General features: G+C 36.5%; 3 protein-coding genes across 3 annotated transcripts in view; 1 reads left to right on the forward strand and 2 right to left on the reverse strand.

Moving 5' to 3' along the window:
- Positions 1–7,444, reverse strand: part of LOC136409806 (dopamine receptor 1-like) — a 112,511-nt gene extending 105,067 nt beyond the window's left edge. The window contains exons 1-2 of the mRNA XM_066391598.1: positions 7,328–7,444; positions 4,292–4,392 (exon numbers count right to left, since the gene is read on the reverse strand). Coding sequence (XP_066247695.1) covers positions 4,292–4,369 — 78 coding nt within the window. The 5' untranslated portion in view covers positions 4,370–4,392; positions 7,328–7,444. The remainder of the gene's footprint in view (positions 1–4,291; positions 4,393–7,327) is intronic.
- The window catches only part of srl (spargel), a 96,570-nt gene that overhangs the window by 39,411 nt on the left and 37,608 nt on the right, over positions 1–19,551 (forward strand). The window contains exon 2 of the mRNA XM_066391589.1: positions 639–714. The gene's annotated coding sequence lies outside the window, so the exon portion shown is untranslated. The remainder of the gene's footprint in view (positions 1–638; positions 715–19,551) is intronic.
- Positions 8,467–9,264, reverse strand: LOC136410114 (uncharacterized). Its single transcript, XM_066392082.1, has 3 exons — positions 8,856–9,264; positions 8,756–8,797; positions 8,467–8,696 (listed from the first exon to the last, which is right to left on the reverse strand). Exons 1-3 carry the CDS (start codon positions 9,262–9,264, stop codon positions 8,467–8,469), a joined length of 681 nt encoding a protein of 226 aa, XP_066248179.1.

Genomic DNA, 19,551 nt, shown 5'->3' on the forward strand with positions numbered 1-19,551 from the left:
TCCTCTGAGTCGCCCAGTTCATAACACAGGGCCTTCGCCCGTATCACAACTATTTATTATTCATCGAGAACAAAGACCAGGAATTTCCCAAATTTCAATTAGTTAGTTACTTTGACATGGTAACAGGTTTAGTTTATAAGTTGAAAACTTTAAGGTAATTCTGGAATAAAATTGTTGAATCCATTCTTCGAGCAACTCCAACAAACTTATGAACAGACAACTAAAATATTGATTCCAATCCAGGTCACAGCCTTCAATCAATGCACTAGCAAATCCCTACCTACATTATAACCAGAGCCGGCCTTAGCAAATCTAGGGCTGTGGGCGAAACTTTTAATTACCGCCCCTGTACCCCCAAGAAAAACCGCCGATCAGGAAAGTCCGTCGCCCTAGACCTTCACCCAACCATGCCTCCCTCCCCCGCCAAAAGGTCGGTACTGATTATAACTAAGTAATGAACTTTGATATTAATTCTTAATTTGCCAAAACCTATTTCAGCCCACCTCATATCTATCTTTAGCTCTCAGACAAATGCAATTTTAACACAGCCCATCCCGAATATCATGACATTTCATCCCACTAGTCCCTGGATCCCCTGCCAATCAAATTAAACTTAACATTACCGTTCTCTATTCCAGAAATGTTAGATATCCAGAATTCTCGGTCCTCATTAACGACGGGCCTACGGAGATTATAGAGAATGCCGTGCTAGAGGTAGGATCACTTTTGTAGAGGCGATAAAATCTTTAATCTTGGGATAAATTGTCACTGATAAGTTGAATTATGTTCAGCTTGCTTTCTGGGGTTGTTTTTGCTACTTTTTAGAGCCCTATTGTGATTTCGTGAAATCGAGGTATACTGTTTTCTCTAACGATTAAAAATGAGGAAAGCTGCAAAGACTTGGCTCATTTAGCTTAGATGAGGTTTTAAATATCGTTTTAAGACTGTCAGAATATAAACTCGCTAGCAATAGCCAAAAAGTGGCCTTTAGGCCTTATCAAAAAGTACGCGAATATTCAGGAAATGTGAGGGTTTGGAAGTAAATATTGTACAGGATTGTTCCACACAAGACTGACGCCCATGGGGATCTTGAAATTGATTTTATGTTAAATACGGTCCAGGATGTTTTTGACTCGGATTGTGGAACCTCTTTTTTCGATTTAATAGACATGTAAATTATTATTAATTAATAATATTAATTTCATACCGGTACGGCCCTGTATTTTAATTTCACAGTTTCACATCCACCAACGCGCAACAAATAATTCTTACAGGACAAATTTTTAAGATTGTATTTTGAGTAAAAAAATTCTTTAGAACAGCACCATTTGCAGTGAAGGTAATATACCCCGTAGTGTAGTAATATACAGGTTTCCCAAGTTGGTACGTGTATGGGAACCTGGTTGCCATAAGAGATACAGAGTTGGTTAAGTCGAGCAAATTTTAGGGAATTTTCTGAGAAACTCATACCTGGTTCAAAAATTGGTTCAGATTTTTTTCAGGTTTCCGAAACAGTAAACCATTGCATTTTTTAATTTTCACGGAGGGCAATGGCGCATAAAAAATAATTCTATCCCTATATGTTTCGCAATTCAGTGAGGTAGACAGAGTAAAAATATAATTGTAAAAGAAAAATAAAGGCAGGGAGGGAAAACACAACCGCAGTTGGCTTCACAAACTATGGACATTCCGTGCGTGGTACCGCGTGGTTCCCATGTTTAAAGCAGCAAAAAGCAGTTCAGTCTGAAAATTACAAATGTGTAGGCTGATGAAACCGTAACGGTGTCAGGCAATTTCACGGCTTGTTACAAAATGGCTATTTCACAACCTCAGATGTATTGACAAAATGTTCCCTTTTTTGACGACCGCAGCAAAATTGTCTTGTGGCTTCGCATTTGGGTTAATAAGGGGCGGGAAATGATGACTAATGGTTGAGAGTAAACGACGAGTGCATATGTAGCTAAGAATCGCAATCGCGCATGCATGGGCCTCACCCATTAACATACTCGTTGCTCCGGTAGATAATTTGAAAATCGTTGCGAATTTGGGATTCCTCAGAAGAGTCCGCACTTTATTCTTGTTAAGGAAACTTTTACTGGCGGCCCTAATGTTAATGTCTTTGCTGCCGTAAAAACCGACCTAAGTGCATTATTTATTAACATACAGTTAGCTATTGCAGGTCGCTCCTGGAAACTCTATACTAATAATGTATCGGCATAGAGAGATAAAATGGATAAAACTTTGAGTGGTAGCGTGTTGTAGCAACTTTATTAGTTGAAACACGGATGAATGTGCTATTTTCGAACACACTATTGCACAATGGCCTATCGATGAGAACACAAAGGCTGATAAGCCAGAGCTAATTAGTATTGATGAGGCATTTGGACAAAAATAAAATTTTATCGAAATCGTGCCACTGGGCTTCTCATTCAGCATAAAATTATTATCAGCACTTGTTAATTTATGCCAAACATTTCAAAGCACTTAGCTTGCAATGACGGCCAAGCTACCATATGTATTATTAATAGGAAATTACTCGTTTTCGATCCTTCCAACTACTCTTTCGATTCAGCACAAAATTATTATTATTATAATCATTTAACGCTGTTAAATTACGCCAAACATTTCAAAACACTTGACCCATAACGACTAGGTCGCCGTATGTATTATTAATACGAAATTACGCGATTTCGATCTCCAACATGACATTCTCGAAATTTTTTATGCGGGGGAAAAATTCCCCAAGCCGATATATTTCTGTCTGATTCAAATAAGTCTTGCCCCAAAGCACCTGCTGTTGCATGGCCTATATACGGGGCTTTCTCGAGACAGCTAGAAGGAACAGCATGGTAACGCTAAAGTTTACCTCAAAGCCGAGGAATTTTAATAAGCCCTAGGGATATTGACTTTAGCAAGATTCATTATCATTTAACTACATAATGATTCAAATTTAATACAATATCCTCAGACTTGAAAAATGTGTCAGTGTTTATTCTCAAAGTTTCTAGGAAACCGCCAAGCTCGTTTTAGATTAGAAAATTTCCTGTACAATTTTCTTGTCCAATTGCGCGGGAGTCTTTCAATCGGACAGAGTAATTCGCTGCAATAAGGCAATAGAATCTAGAAAAAGAACAGTCGATTGTGGATAAAAAAATAACGATTTTTAACTTCTTGAAATACCTATGCAATCCGATTTTGCACAGCACTTTTAATCGATTTTTCGCTGCCAATGGGAAAAATATTGGCACGTGAGTAACCCTTGTGCAAGTGGCCGTTATAGTACTTTGCCGCCCTTGCGTAATAAAATAACTTTGCAGCAATGTGTGCGATAAATTTGGCGCCGGTTCATTTCCTGCGAGTTATTCTTTAGTTTAATCTTCTGCCCTCCTGCGTGAACGCCTCAAGGCAAACAAAAGGAGACAGTAATGTGCGGAAAAGTACCATTTTCTGCATTTGTTGCGTAACAGATAATAACGCGAAGAAAGCGGCTGTCGACTTCCGTGTGAGTAATGTACGTGCGGCCTTATGCAAAAAAATAATTTAAATTCTTATAACACTAGACAAGCACCACACGGGATGACACAATGCATAGGCCTCGTGAGGCACCTCGTGTGAAGGTAGGCAGGTGGTAATGTGACAAAAAAGGTATTTTTTTGGAAGTTTACCATAAAGGTTTTTTCAATTTGATTTTCTGGGTAAACGTCCTGCGGCAGCTCCTTCTACAGCCTGTTCATTGGGGAAATTCACGGCTTTGGCCTTAATTCAGTACTTAATCACTTTGCTACTTCACACTACTTACTACTATATCGTCGCGGGATTAAAAGGCCTACTTTAGTCAATTGATGTATAATATACTATTATCTCTACTTTACCCTTTCAAAATATAGGCATAACTCATAAATCCGTCGTCCAACTCTTATCTTCACATGTAATGCATTACCCCCATAATAAATATCTACCATGGACAGTCGTTATTAATGATTTCAGTAAACTTTAATGCATACTACAACAATAAATCACTGTCAGATGTGTGAGTATGTCTCTACATCGCTCCCGCTCTTGCAAAGATTTTAATAAAGGCTTATTTGTTCTAACTTTGCCTGCAACGACAACGAGGCCTCTAAGTTGAGCTTGAGCTTTACCTTTAGCCTCCAATGATTAAACGATTAAATTCTCGCTCCTTTGAGAATATTGCATTATAGCGAGCACCCTCATGCTTCCATAGCTTGTGACTCTCACGTGTTGTATTGTAAGAATGCATGTATGAAAGAGAAGCCTTTGTTACACTTACCCTGTAATCGCTTGCACTCATTCTGTCCTCCGTGTCAGTTATGTCCGTGTTATTCTCCATTATCGCGTAGAAATCCATTGTATGGAGACATTTTAATCCATCTGGAACAATAAATTGACGGTTCATTGCAGTGAAATTTTTTTAACACGTAGTTCTCTTTTGCCTACGTAAATTCATTATTATTGGCGAGCTTGAAGGACGACCTGTCCGGGCTTGGGTTATTAATAATTTAAGAAGACGAGTACGGAATATCAAATCGACGCTATCGGGAGGTATGTTCTTCATTAAATTGTTAATGAAAGTAATTGGGTTGCCGCCTATAACTACCCGAAAGTGGCGACCCATGGGAATGCTAATACCAGTTTGATAGATTGGGTTTTTTCGCCGTCCCATACCTTGATAAATTTGCCGTGTTCGCTAAAAAGTCCAAGACGCCTTTGATTCGAGTCCTATTTGGACAAGGACAAGATTCATGTTGTCATATCTCATGTTATAGCCCTGAAGTGACCTAAGGAGGGTCCCATCAATTTCCCACTTCACAGGCCCTTTTTCAATCCAAATAAATTTAATAACAGGATTTCAATGGACTATTTGTTGCATGGAAGTGGCCATTAAATACGTTATTAGGTTTCTTCTATCAGGAGTTTTCCACTGCGCTCTTTGTCCATGGATGTCCTTTTATATTCGCAAAACTTTTTGGGGGGCGCGGCTTCGCTAGAATCTCGAACTAATAAAGCCATTAGACTTGGATTGTATCATGTCGCAAATCCATTAATAAGGCCATTTTTATGAGGACTTTATTCTTAGCGCATGAGTGTGGAGTTTACTCTACTGACAAATCTGCAAGAAGGCAAACTCGATTTTTGTTTTCTCGAGGTGAAGTTAAACACGTATCGTTGCGAGTTAAGCCTCTCGGCATGAAATATCTCCCATAAACCAACCTGCACACAATTCTCAAGAAGTTTACTTTCTCGAAATAAACGTAATAACCAGGGCTTTCTGCCGTTTATGTTTCCTAATCCTGACTGTACCCGATTTCGTACGCAATAAAACAATTTCCTACCAAGTGAACGTAGTTGTTTGCCTCAATTCAACTTTTCATAAGCGTATGTCAACCTCAGATTAAGTGTTTGATGCACTTTTAGATTTTCTTTCCATTAGAGCCGACAACGAAAACTTAGAAACTGCTTTAATTCCAACATGATTCAAAATGCTCAAGTGGCACATTAAATTACCGACTAAATTGCCGACTTTAATCTGAGTTAAGAAAGTTTTAAATAATTTCTGGAAAATTGAGGTATCGCGGTTTACAATTTGCTCTTATAATTAAGCGAAAGATGGGAAATGGGGCTGAAGAAATGCCTACATGTTAATTCCATGTAAATATTATTGCTCCAACATACTCTAAGATACAAACTTTCTATTTGTCTTTCGGCTTTATTCTTGGTACGTTTCTGGATATTTACATACAAGAACAATTAAATTAACCAATAACACGCTCCCATATCTGGTTAAGTTGCAGGAGAACCGAGAGGAAAACACTTGAAATTTCATATTGAGAAAGTCACTTCGGTGGAATTCAGGAGTGAATTGCTAAGGTTTTAGAGCATGTCCTTGTAGTTTTGGGTAGCATCGTTCTAATGCTAATGGCCAAAGTAAAATGCATATAGGTACATTTAATTATTTTTCTCTTCTAACCTCATCTCCGGTGAGGTGTCGGAGATGATCGTCTTCATTATACGCTTATCTAATAATACAATATTCCATTTGAATATTTAGGAAACTATTATGTTTAGCTACGGATAATGCTGCACAGCATCTGTCTACAACTGCACACAGCATTTAACTAGAAAAGAAAAAAGTAGGCTGTTCCATTTTCAAAATCAAAGCTGACTGTTGTATTTTTCGATTTGTCCTGTATACGCGGAAATAGTTTCAAGATGTGCGCAAAACGAAAATTAAATTTCTACACGAATATGCAATAAAAATGAGGTTCTTCCATTAAAAAAGACACAAAATGGAGTTAAGAGTCAGTGGCAACTCTGTTGAAAAAATTTCGTTTGGGCTTGCAGCAGCCGATTAAGGCCAGCCATCAACGTTCATCTGAATACAATGCGAAATATTCCAATATCTAAATCAATAATAGACGATGCATTAAAGCAAAAAACAAAAGTTCCGTAAATGAAACTAATCCCCAGTGCCATTGCTCGGGATATTGTAACTAATATTTTAACATCAAGTCATTTACCATAATCGAAAAATCCGTACCCAATAAAACCGTATCAGGGTTGTAAAGAATTTATCCAGTCGTTTATTTTGATCATATATGACTTTTCCAAATTGCAATATGATGAGTTTTTAATTAGTAATACCTTCGTTTGCTGCCTCTATGTAGCTGGAAAATGAAAATTGTCAAAGATCGATTTTTCTCCCGAAATAATGAGTTGCCAGGATTAAATTTCAATGTCCCTTCCAAAGAAATTTCCGTCCAACAAAAGCATATCAGCAATATTCTCATCGACTTTCAAACAACAGCTTCAAAAGGCCTTTGTTTCCTCTACGAGGTGTATTGTCGATATTGTCGATTAAGTGAGATTCTCGACGTCGATCTACAGGATTTCCATGTCACTTCCTTTAAAAGTTCACCTCAAGGCACGAAAATGGCGCAGCACCGGAGAAGACTGGCGGAAAATCATTTCCAATGAACGTCCCGGAGTTTTCAGTCGGAAACAATTAGATCTGAGAAATCGCTCTAATCAAATTTTAAAACGAAATATCGACAAATTGGACGTGCTTTGTAATCGTTCTACTTTAAGCGATTTAATTCGATAAAAATCTTTGATCTGAAGTGCTAAAATCTCCAGTAAATTTTCTTTTAGTGAACTGCTAACGAAATTGGTACGCATTCATATCAAATTTAAATCAGTTTAGTATAACCAAAAGTTAGTTCCCAAAGAGGACAACATCCTTGTAGATCAACCCCTTAATTGCTAACAAGGAGCCATTTAAAAAAATTAAACCTTTTTACGAGATTACCTTGTCGCAGTTTAAAAGTTCGCAAACTTTCGCCGAAGACGAGAAGCGTGAGCGCAAAATTGGGAAAACCGTTCGGACCTCCGAGGGTGCGATTTCCAGGAGCACGTAGGGCGCGACGGTCGCGACAAAACTGGTTTTCCAGTTTTCCAGTTGTGGACGAAGAGGGTCGTCTCCACCTGATGCTTTTGCTCTTCGGCGCACCGTCTGATCCCGCATTTAAGCCCGTAATTTTGCACTATCTGGATTCGGAAATCTGCCCGAATGTCTTCATTGTCAATTGGGGCATGTAGTATTCCTGAGGGAGAATTTTAAATTCGTTTTTTTTTATTTTTGTTTCATTTTGATACTGAATTCTTTAGTAAAGGCAAGATTTTTGTTCCTTTTTATTTATACTCGACGGAAATTGACATACAGGGCCCACAGGAACACGTGACAGTGAAAGGGAAGTTTTTAGCGACGTTGATTTGCCAAAAAATTTCGTTCGCCAATTTCATCGGGCAAAATGTGGCATGTTCGTATTAAATCAGGCCCTAGGTGTCTGCAGGTTCTTGCGGCCAACTGATTGCACGTTCTGTAATCAATGTATGTTCGGTGGTGGTACCGTACAATCTGTGTTGAATGCCATATTATCGCTTTTTTACTTCGGACGAAATCAATGTATCAAAGTACACATATAAATTTCGGCTAAAGAAATTATGCAAGCCAGGCTTGGTTTTTTAATAAAGCGTTTTAAGAGGTAGAAAACTTTGTTTTGAGATATGAGCCTTTATTGAGGACCTGGTTAGTTATCCAGGTCCTGGATGAGGCCTAGTTTGAATGATAAATTAACTTACAATTTCCTAATACCTTCATAAATCAGCACAAAACTAGCAATTTTCGAGGGCGTTAAACCCAAAGAGAGTTCGCCTCAATTTATAATAATTAGTACTAGTCCTTTCAAGAACTAACCCAACCTAACAATTTTGTTCACATAATCTTGGCCAAAGCATCCAAGTTATCTGATTTATTAGCTCTAATACCGGCATGAAAGTATTCCTTTCATGTATCGAAATTTATAACCCCAATTTATACTGTTACCTGTACAATACACATGCAAAATTACAATAAATACTAAACATTGGAGGGAAATGAAATATTTATTAGATAAACTGAGTCATCCTCTTGATATTTAAAGCTCCTGCAGCAACGATTGCGAGGATCGAAATGATCATTGGAGCCAAAATTATATTTGTCCACTCTTTGTGTTCCCGCAGGATCTTGTCCAGGCAGCTGTCTTTGAAAGCAGCAAGTTTAGTGCAAACTATCGGTTGAAGAGGACAACATTCCGGTATCAGATAAGTTGCATTTTCTGGGTTTTGAGGTCGGTCCCCTAAACTTTTTTCTCCTAATTTCAACCAAAACTAAAAATTAAGTATACTAAAACTTTACCTTGAGATAGATAAATAAGATCCTGAAGGAGGACATCACTACCTGCAAACAGTAAACTGTGTATCATGTTTAGGAATTATCAGTCATAGAAAGAACTAACTATTCAGCCCGTATCCGCAGCACTGAAAGTATGACTGGAAATCTATTATGCGATGGTCAATCCGATCTTTTGGCCTCATGAGGTACGCTTTAGTGAGGAAGCTTGTAATCTTCATCTTGGGGTCCACTACAATAGCCATTATAGATGTTACCAAAAGCCCTCCTAAAACGCAGATCAATAGGACGAGGTGTATAATGTTGAGCCATGTTTGTTTGAGTCGAAAAGCTATTAGTCCCAAAATGATTGTAAAAACGATGAAGGTTCCGAGCACAATGGAAGCAGGGTCGTTGTTTATTGGAGGGCCAGGAATTTTTGACCATTTGACTCCTATAACTACTAGGAGGATGGCTAAAATGAAGAGAATGCCGTTTATGGCGTATAACAGTAATTTTAAGTCAATACGTGACATTGTCAAAGACTATTAATATTGAGGAGACAGTGGAAATCCTAACCATATTTGATGAAAGATCTGGAGATATGGATGTTTGATTAAGAAAAGCTTCCTATATTCCAAGCTAAGGAGTAGCTTGTCAGGCAGGACGGTTTGATCCACTTCATCACAATAAAGGAACAACCGCCCCGAGGGAAGGTTTCTGTGGAGTAATAGAAATTTGTTCAATTTTTAAAAGATAATGTAAACTCATTATTAGAATATTTATTTCTTATATCCCCCAATGTTTCGCTGTTTCGGAAAGCCCCGTACACTATTGAATTTACAGAGCGTACATAAATAGGGTAACTATGTAAATCCGCATCCCTCGAATACTAAATTTAACGAACTTGCTTTAATAAGCCAGCCGAAGAAATGAAAAACATCCAGCCATATCCTCGAGCAGAATGTTTATATTTCTTTCGAGGAAAGTCAGCCTCGATATTGTTTTTTTTTTTAATTCAGCCGGAACGAATTTGAGCAAAATCGCATTATTTTTTCTCCGACCCTGTATTAATGTATCAGCACATATACAGCGCACACCTGCAAATGACTCCAAATTTCCAAATTTAATAGCAATATTCCATCGCTGCATTTCGACACTGATATATTGACCAGCAGCTTTTTGCTTTTAAAATCCCGGAACCTTTAGCCTTAATTGATTTGCCTTCTCTGATGTTCAAAATTACCGTTGTTGTATTTTCTTTTACACATTAAAAGGGGAGGGGGGGGTTACATCAGAATTATTGCTTCTGCTGCTACCGCAGGAAAGAAGGCACTATAATGAATAGGTAATAAACGTCAGAGTGAAAACAAATTGCATCAAGCGCAATAGCGAAGTTTAATTAATAATAAAGTAGCCATAAATCAGCCCCGTTGTTCTAAAAATTACGTACCTATTTAAACTTTCGCAATGGTTGATAAGGCATCAAGCAAGATGAAAGAATTTCACTTTAAAAGCACTCTTTTTCATCTCTGTGTAATAGATACCCCCTGTTTCGGTGAGGAATAGCCTTAAGGGGTTTTGTTTTTAGATTCTTAATTTTGTTTGAATTGCAGTTCAGGCTGAAGAATTGTTTAATCTGAAATTACAGGAAGGCGGAAGAGTTACCAGCAACAACGCTTTTTTATTGATATTTCAGAAGGTTGGTTTTTTTTTGCCGTAAGGAAAACCTGCAAAACTCATCCGGCCTAGTGTTGTGGCGGCCGGATAGTGTAGGAATCCCCGAGGTGCCTCCCCTACGTTCTTCGACTCTGGAACTGCCCCTGTAGGATATATCACTAGAGCCAGAGAAGACTGCAAGAAGTTACTGCACTAGTCTTCTATTAGTTCATTTCACATCCTCCTTATCTGGTCTGTTCTCACAACATTTACTATCATTTTGGGTCATTTCGATCCTGTCATACTTCTTTTCGCCCTTCTTGTAATCGAGAGGACCTTCGTGATGACTTCGAGCCTCCCCATACCCGATTTGTGTCCTTTCAAGTTACAGGACGACACTCTTCCTCTTTTCAGTCACTTTGTCTATATTCTTCTGGGTCCGCATCGTGTTGTTACCAATCCTGATGTATACAGAGCGTCTCAGTTTTAAGTGCCCAAACTTTAATGACGTGTAGCACATAAAAAAATAATGGCATTTTGCAATATAATCCAATATCCAGTTGTTTTTTTTTTTTAGTTATTATTTGTTGTTAGTTTGTTAGCCTTGGCAACCGGGAAATGGCCTTTACTGTCTTGAAAACAGATACGGTAAACAATCAAAATGAACAGGTCGTACAAACAATAAAATTTAATTAACCCATGTAATTAAGACATGTAATGATAACACTTTTCTTTTTTTACTCGGAAAACGTGCGTCAGTCGAAAAAAACAGAAGAGAACTTCTGTCTCCCAAATTGAATAGCCTTTTAAAAAACAATTTTAATTTTAAAAAAGACAGTGGTGTAATATTTTTTTAATCAAAAGTATCTAAGCGTACGTCGGTGCAAACTTCACTGTTTACATCAAAGTCAAATTTTTTGCTTCATTTAAGACGGTTTCGATGGAAGATAATCGCGCAAAAATTTCATTACAATATCTCAAACGGTGTCTGAGAAATTCCAAAATATGCATTTTTTTTAAGTTTAACACCCTGTATTTTGTAAACGAATCATTACTAGATATTGGATTATATTGCAAACTGTCATTATTTTTTGACGTATTATACAGGGTGGTCACTTTTACGACGCATTCTATGGGGATTTTCGAAACGGTTAAAGATACAAGGTTGGTTAAATGGAGAAAAAGTTTCGTATTTTTATGCTCTGCAAAAAGCTGAAAGCAAAATTGAAATATCTTATGTAATTACTAAGATATCAAAGAAATACCAAAAAAGTCGATTTTTTTTTTTTGTCTATAACTTATTTATTTTTCATACAATCATTTTGAAACTTGGGTGTTCTATATTTTCCGTCAGTGTCTTCAATATGGAAAGGTCAAAAATATCCTAGGCCTACTAGTTTACGTGAAAATAATACTAACTTTCGATTTTCTTATGGACGCCATATTGGATTTTCGCATTTTTGAAAAACACGAAAGATTTCCGTTTCGGCGAGGTGCAACACAAGGGTCTTCTGAACTATTTTACAATAAAAATTAAAATATTTAAATATTTAATGAAAAATTCAAGTAGCACTGAATTTGTCAAAGTCATAATTGGTTACCAAGTTACTGACTGTCTTTGACACATAAGTCAAGTAGTCAATAATACAACTTTTAAATAAGTAATAAAAAAAATTATCAAATGTATTTTCGAAAATCAATAACACAAACTTTAACATTAACTAACATTAATTAACAAAGAAATTAATACGAGGAGAGAAAATTATATAAAATGTTCAAAATGACCGCCGCTATGAGTAATACATAATGCCGTTCGCTCATACTACATATTTGAAGTAGCTCTTCTGATAACAACTGGGTCAATGGTCCGAAAGAAATTTGTAATTGGGTTTCTAAGATAAGATAAGCGTTTTTTGAATGTCTTATGTACACATTATACATGTCTATTTTCTCATCTTTGGAGAAATATCATCCCATTTTGATAAAAATTAAAATTTACTTAATTTACAGAAGAACAAAACTCACTTTTTTACTAAATTTCTTTTTAAATAAAATTATGTTGACATAACAACCAATAATATTGGCTACTTGACTTATGTGTCAAAGACAGTCAGTAACTTGGTAACCAATTATGACTTTGACAAATTCAGTGCTACTTGAATTTTTCATTAAATATTTAAATATTTTAATTTTTATTGTAAAATAGTTCAGAAGACCCTTGTGTTGCACCTCGCCGAAACGGAAATCTTTCGTGTTTTTCAAAAATGCGAAAATCCAATATGGCGTCCATAAGAAAATCGAAAGTTAGTATTATTTTCACGTAAACTAGTAGGCCTAGGATATTTTTGACCTTTCCATATTGAAGACACTGACGGAAAATATAGAACACCCAAGTTTCAAAATGATTGTATGAAAAATAAATAAGTTATAGACAAAAAAAAAAACGACTTTTTTGGTATTTCTTTGATATCTTAGTAATTACATAAGATATTTCAATTTTGCTTTCAGCTTTTTGCAGAGCATAAAAATACGAAACTTTTTCTCCATTTAACCAACCTTGTATCTTTAACCGTTTCGAAAATCCCCATAGAATGCGTCGTAAAAGTGACCACCCTGTATATCATTAAAGTTTGGGTACTTAAAACTGAGACACCCTGTATATACATCTGATAGAAATGTTTGCTTTTTTCTTCGACAATGGAAATCGGTCCTACACGTCTACGTTTTTTCCTGAGATGCTTCTCTTTGCGTTTTGGCATCCATTCGTGTATGGCTGTCCTTTAGTGTTTTGCACCTTCGCCTTTTCGTCTTGATCTTCCATGGCCTTTTGTCGTCATATTGGCCGGAAATTTTTCCCCAAAAGTTTATTTCTGATGATACAGTACACACGTTCATATACTCCCTGGGTTTATCCAAGAAACACCAATTTTTCTGCCTGTTGCCTCTCTCTCCCTCCTCCGGGGTTGGCTACACTGAGTCAGGAGAGGAGGCGTTCAGAGGTCACCACGTGGAGGTACGAATAGGTCTTTGACCTCCCAGGCGGAAGTGTTACCAGGGAACAGGGCGTTTTTATTGGGTTTTCAGAAGAATGAGGGCTAAAAATGCAATTTACAAGAAAATGTCGTTTCAATGAAAAGAAGGAAGGGTCTCTCTAAAATTGTTGTTTTACAGGAATTACGGCAATTTCATGCAGTCCCGATCTCGAAAAGAGCCGTTCATTCAACTTGAAAGACTCATTGTCGATCAAATGAACATATTGATCTTGTTCTCAGTTTCTTTTCACGCTGCCCAAGTGTAAGATAAGGTGGCTGAAGATAAAAAGATGAGACTCTATGAATTCTGCACAAAGAAAATTGACAATATGGATATTATTCAGCTACGCATTAACTATTATTATGTATCCTGGGATCATCTATCTACGTCAATCAATTCTCGAGCAAGTATATTTACAACCAATTACCCCGATGTCTGAAACAGGATTCCTGTGGGAAATCTTTACTCAATGACCCTGCAAGGAATCAACAAGAAAAATAAATCGTACACCGGCAAATAAATCAGGTCTGGTCTGTTGGAAAAAGTGTTTTGCTTATCTCGATAAGGAAACTTTTCGAAATCTTTCAAGTCACCAGGCTCTGGATTTGTATCTGGTTCGTTTCCAAATGGTTTTTCGTTCTAGGGTTAGTACGCTGTTTAATCAAAAACCCGCAGCGTGTTAAAATGCAATTTCTCTTTCAAATAAAGTTCTTTAAACTAATTATTCGCCAGGGGACGACAAAAGTTGAAATTTGTTTGTGCGTCACCGCGTTTGGACGACTGGTTAATTAAATTTGTTAGAGGAAATGCCTTTTGAAACCGAATCTGGGACAAACACATCATAAAATATTATCCCAGGAAGGTAAATAATACTGGTTTCTAGTGTTCAAGCTAAAATATTCCGGAAAAGAACACGTACATACATATGTAATTCTATTCAAAAAGTGACGCCGAATTCAAACAAAATATGCGCTTTATTATTATTGCTTAAACTTTCATGCCTTCATTAGTTTGCCCGAATTCGTCAAAAATCGTCTAACAAGCCCTAATTTACGGTTTCGACTCAGGTTTACCGAAAGTAGTTATAAAGGGCCCCGGTATTTCCATAAAAACGCCATATTTTCGAGCATTAATAAAGCGGAAATACAGAATCCTACGGATTCAGATGACGTCTACGCGTATTAATGGAAGTTATATTGGATTTTAATGGAAAATTCTTATTATTGGGAAATAAATTTCTTCAGGAGCGTTTCACTAAAATTACAAGCATGAATCAGGCTTTTGGGATGTTAATAAGGCCTTTCAGAAATATCGTCTAGTTGGATTGCTACAAATTCCTTTGATAAAGTTACCTTGAGCCTCTATAACTGTGTTACTTTAATTCGTAGCAATTTAATTCTCGTAAATGAGCATTCTGAGAATCAAGAGAGAAGAAGCTATGGTTAGTAGACAGGTAACAAATCCGAAATTTTTACTCCGGAAAGCAAACTGACTTAAGAATATAATGCGTGCTTGTCGGCATAATAAAAAAGTGGAACCGCATTTTGACATACACTGCTCAAAATAATCGAGAGAACAAGGGTAATTGTTGACAAATCCTAATATTTGACATATTTGTGGTTAAAAAAACTCAGTCTCAGTTGGTTATTAGTCCATTGTGGACGCGACACCAAAAAACTGGAGCTGTGGCAGAAAGACATACAGCGCGAAACTATTTTCTAGTCTGAAATTGTAAAAACAGCTATAGATAAGGATCTGACTGGAAATCTACACGAGGTACACAGGGCGTTGATTTTGGATCAAATTGCTAGAAACCGATTATATGAATCTGGTCTACACTTTCGTCACCCAATATGAGTCTATGCACTGCGTCGAGAAAATCGTGCTCTACGTTTGGTTTGAAGAGAAACACCAACATTGAAGTCTAAAACAGGGGTCATCAAACTATGGCCCGCGGGCCAAATCCGGCCCTTAACACTTGTTCATGCCGCCCGCAACCGCATGGACAAGAAAATTCACAATCATTCACTATATTAAATATTAATGCCATATAAAAGCGTATCGAGAATTTTCAATCGATAAGTTTTATTTGGAAAAATGCTTAATTGAATGCAAATGATGTCTATTGTCGTTTCTACAGTAAATTTTATAAAAAAAAGCTGGACTTAATCATGGACAGTTTTCTTGAACATATTGAGAATGGTGATTTATCGTACCACACCAAAGTGCGATGGTTGAACCACGAAAAAGTACTAAAACGCTTCGAGTTGCGAAACAAAATTAATATGCGACGTATACTGGCATTTATGGTCGAAAAATTAAAATCAGTTCCAGAACTTTCAGGTTCCATGTGGTTGTGGGATCTAGTATTTTTGACTGACATAACTGAACATCTTAACTTTTTCAATGTAAAGTTGCAAAGAAAAGGAAAACTTATACATAACGTTTTTTCTTCGTTTTAAATAATTTCAAACAAAAGTATTTCTTTTCAAGCAACAGTTGCAATAAAATATTTTTTTACAATTTCAGTTTTGCAAAAATTTGGAGAAAATTATTCAAAATAAATTTACATTTTCAGCTTAAAGTTACACTTAAAAAATTGTATTGTTAGAAAATGAGCTACATATGTGATTTAAAGATTTTTGTAAATATGTAAAATTGCCCATTTTATTCCAAAATTCATTTGAAGGAGATCCTAGTAAGGTTGATATGAATATGCAATAAGAATTAATAGATTTGCGATCTAACAATACTATGAATTCTTTGTTTAAGAATTAAAATTTTATTGAGTTTCATTTTTAGTTGTCAAAAAATTATTATAGCAATATTAGAAATTTTGCTAGCAAAATGATCTCTATTTTTGGAACAACTTACGTCTGTAAACATAATTTTTCAAGATTGAAACATATAAAAATCAAAAAATCGGTCAAAACTAATTGATAATTATTTAAAAGATTTTTTGACTATCAGTGCTTCTAAATCGGCGCCAAATATAAATAAAATAATTAAAAGATATACAAAAGAAGTATATCAACCACATTAAATATTTGTGTTTGTTTGTATTTATTTGTATTTTTTAATTGATAATTGTATATCTTCATTAATGATAAAAAAAATTGAATGAGTCATTTTATTCATATTATTTTCGTATCAAATTTTATATTTGGCTTGCCCATAGTTTTATATATTCACAAGCAACCCTATCTCTAAAAAGTTTTGGGACCCCTGGTCTATAAGGATAGGCCAATGTATTATTCACAAATGAGTTTTAGTTTGGATATCGACCTAGTACTCGAATTTTATGTAAAATAATATTATTAGTTAAAGATTATAGCCACAAGTATACTTGTTCTTTAGATTCTTTTGACTAGTATGTTTTCCTAGGAACATGCTTCCCTCAGATTCATAAATTACTGACAGGTAATAAATAGAAAAAAAGTGATCGTAAAAGGGCAATCAATTCATTCGATGAATGAATTGATTTTACTGCAGGGACCCAATATTTTCCACGCTCCCGACGTCTTCGTGCACGAGATGGTCACGCTTTTTGCATAACCTTCAAGAGATATGGAGACATTTATATAGAGTGATTCAAAATAAATTCGCCAACTACTTACTGTAGGTTCCTGAGACCGAAATAAGAAATAAAGTACATATAAACATATGGCTAAATGCCCTTTGTTTTCGTGATGCGATGTGTTAAAATGATCTCACATTTTTGTCTTTTCATACTTTTTGTATTGCTAAAATTATTTTCAACAAATAGTGCTTTTTGGCGACTGCCAAAAAAATATTAAAGCATCACAGTCGTTGTGTATGGTTACTATGGTTACACATTTGAAAAATAATTCACATTTTTTGTATTACTAATAAAATAATTTAACGACAAAAAATTTCTTATTATTAACTTAATTCCTCTCAAAAAAATAATAACAGTAATAATAATGAATGCTACAATAACTATTTGAATTTACGGCCATTTGCCTCAATGTTTTCCCGAATGCATGAAAAATACCGGGAGTATTTTGTATAATTTCACAATTAGCAAAGATTCTTTGGCTCAATTCTTTAATAGTTTCTACAAGAGTATAATAAACTAAATTTTTCAGAAAACCCCACAAGAAGAAGTCCCAACTAGTTAAGTCGGGTGAGCAAGGCGGCCACGCAATGGGTCCTCCTCGTCCTATCTTCTTTCTCGGAAAAGCTTCATCCAAGAAATTCCTTATTTGTCTGCAATAATGGGCTGGAGCTCCGTGGTATCGAAAGATAATCTTTTCTTTAATATTTAGAGGGACGTTTTCCAATAATTGAGAAAGAGTCTTCCAAAGAAATATTAAATATGTATTACCGTTCAAGCGAGATGGTACAATAAACTATTGGAAAACGATGTTGGTGAACTCTCACAGCTGTTATTTGAGGATTTTCTTCTTCCCATACATAAGAATTGCGGACATTAAAATAGCCGCGTCTAATAAATATATTAGGTGTACAACTTTGCTTCCGCCGTTTTTGAATAGATGTATGTAGCGGTAAGTAATGATCGAAATAAATAACCCCATGTGGGCATGCAGGAGCCTTGGGCACCTGTTAACATAACCTCATAAAAATATTAGTCTATTTGTGTCTTCATCATAAAGTTATTCGCAATTGAAAATGTCAGTGTACGAGCCAAATTCTCGTCATTTGCGGGAGGTTTTACTTTTCTGCTTCAATATGAAGAAATCTGCTGCTGAGGCTCATCGAATGCTCTCAGATACTTATGGGGAAGCCACTATTAGTGAAAGGACATGTCGTGAGTGGTTTCAGCGCTTCAAGAACGGTGATTTTCACGTCGAAGACCAACATAGCGGTGGAAGAAAGAAGGTTTTCCAAGATGCGAACTTGGAAGCATTACTTGACGAAGACTCGTGTCAAAGTCAACAAGAATTGGCACAATCATTGGGAGTGACTCAACAAACAATCTCAAAACGCCTCAAAGACATGGGAATGATTCAGAAGCAAGGATATTGGGTGCCGTACGAGTTGAAACCAAGAGATATTGACAGGCGTCTGTTCGCTTGTGAACAGTTGCTTGCAAGGCAAAGACGGAAGGGATTTCTGCATCGTATTGTGACTGGGGACGAGAAATGGGTTCATTACGATAATCCCAAACGCAAAAAGACTTGGGGATATCCCGGCCATGCTTCCACGTCGACGGCCAAACCGTCTATTCATGGTTCCAAAATCATGCTCTGTATTTGGTGGGATCAACTCGGCGTAATATATTATGAGCTGTTACAACCAACTGAAACAATCACAGGTGCTCTTTATCGAACCCAATTAATGCGTTTGAGCCGAGCATTGAAAAAGAAACGGCTGCAATACAACGAGAGACATGATAAAGTGATTTTGCAGCACGATAATGCTCGACCCCATGTTGCGCAAGTGGTCAAGAAATACTTGGAAACATTGAAATGGGAAGTCCTACCCCACCCGCCATATTCTCCTGACCTAGCTCCTTCTGATTATCACTTGTTTCGATCCATGGCACATGGGCTAGCTGACCAACACTTCCGGTCTTATGAAGAAGTAAGAAATTGGATAGAATCGTGGATCGCTTCAAAAGATGTCCAATTTTTTCAACACGGGATTCGTATGCTGCCCGAAAGATGGGAGAAAGTAGTGGCCAGCGATGGACAATACTTTGGATCCTAAAGGTATAATTAGTTTTTTACAATAAAATCGCGAAATTCGGAAAAAAAACGGCGGAAGCAAAGTTGTACACCTAATAGCTTCATCTAAAAATAAAACTATTATGTATTGCTAAATTGTGGATCTCTCAGCAGTTGGAGATACTATTGAGAAAATGAACCCCTAAGAAAATAATTATTTGGAAGTAGCGATTGAACTTGACATAGATGAAACGAATACAACAGCTACTCTTGCAAAATTCTCCAAAATGAAGAATGACTAGCATTTAGAGAGCGAGCCGCAACGCAAGTTAGAACAGAAAGATTGAAATATTTGAAAGATATCTTCTTCAGCACCTACAGTCCGAATTGTCCTTCTGGCACCAAAATTTGACTTTAATGTGGCTAAAATACCAATTTCTCTCAATTGTCTCTCAATACCTGGAAAAACGACAATACTTG

This window comes from Euwallacea similis, chromosome 7 (genome assembly GCF_039881205.1).
Source record: "Euwallacea similis isolate ESF13 chromosome 7, ESF131.1, whole genome shotgun sequence".
In the NCBI taxonomy this organism is placed as follows: Eukaryota; Metazoa; Arthropoda; class Insecta; order Coleoptera; family Curculionidae; genus Euwallacea; species Euwallacea similis.

What these genes read in the sequence shown, in the direction of transcription:
- LOC136410114 (XM_066392082.1), bottom strand. Translation starts at nt 9,264, where the DNA reads ATGTCACGTATTGACTTAAAATTACTGTTATACGCCATAAACGGCATT. An exon ending in CTGCGGATACGGGCTGAATA is followed by an intron (nt 8,798 to 8,855) that starts GTTAGTTCTTTC and finishes TACTGTTTGCAG; the next exon opens with GTAGTGATGTCCTCCTTCAG. An exon ending in TCTTATTTATCTATCTCAAG is followed by an intron (nt 8,697 to 8,755) that starts GTAAAGTTTTAG and finishes AAAAAAGTTTAG; the next exon opens with GGGACCGACCTCAAAACCCA.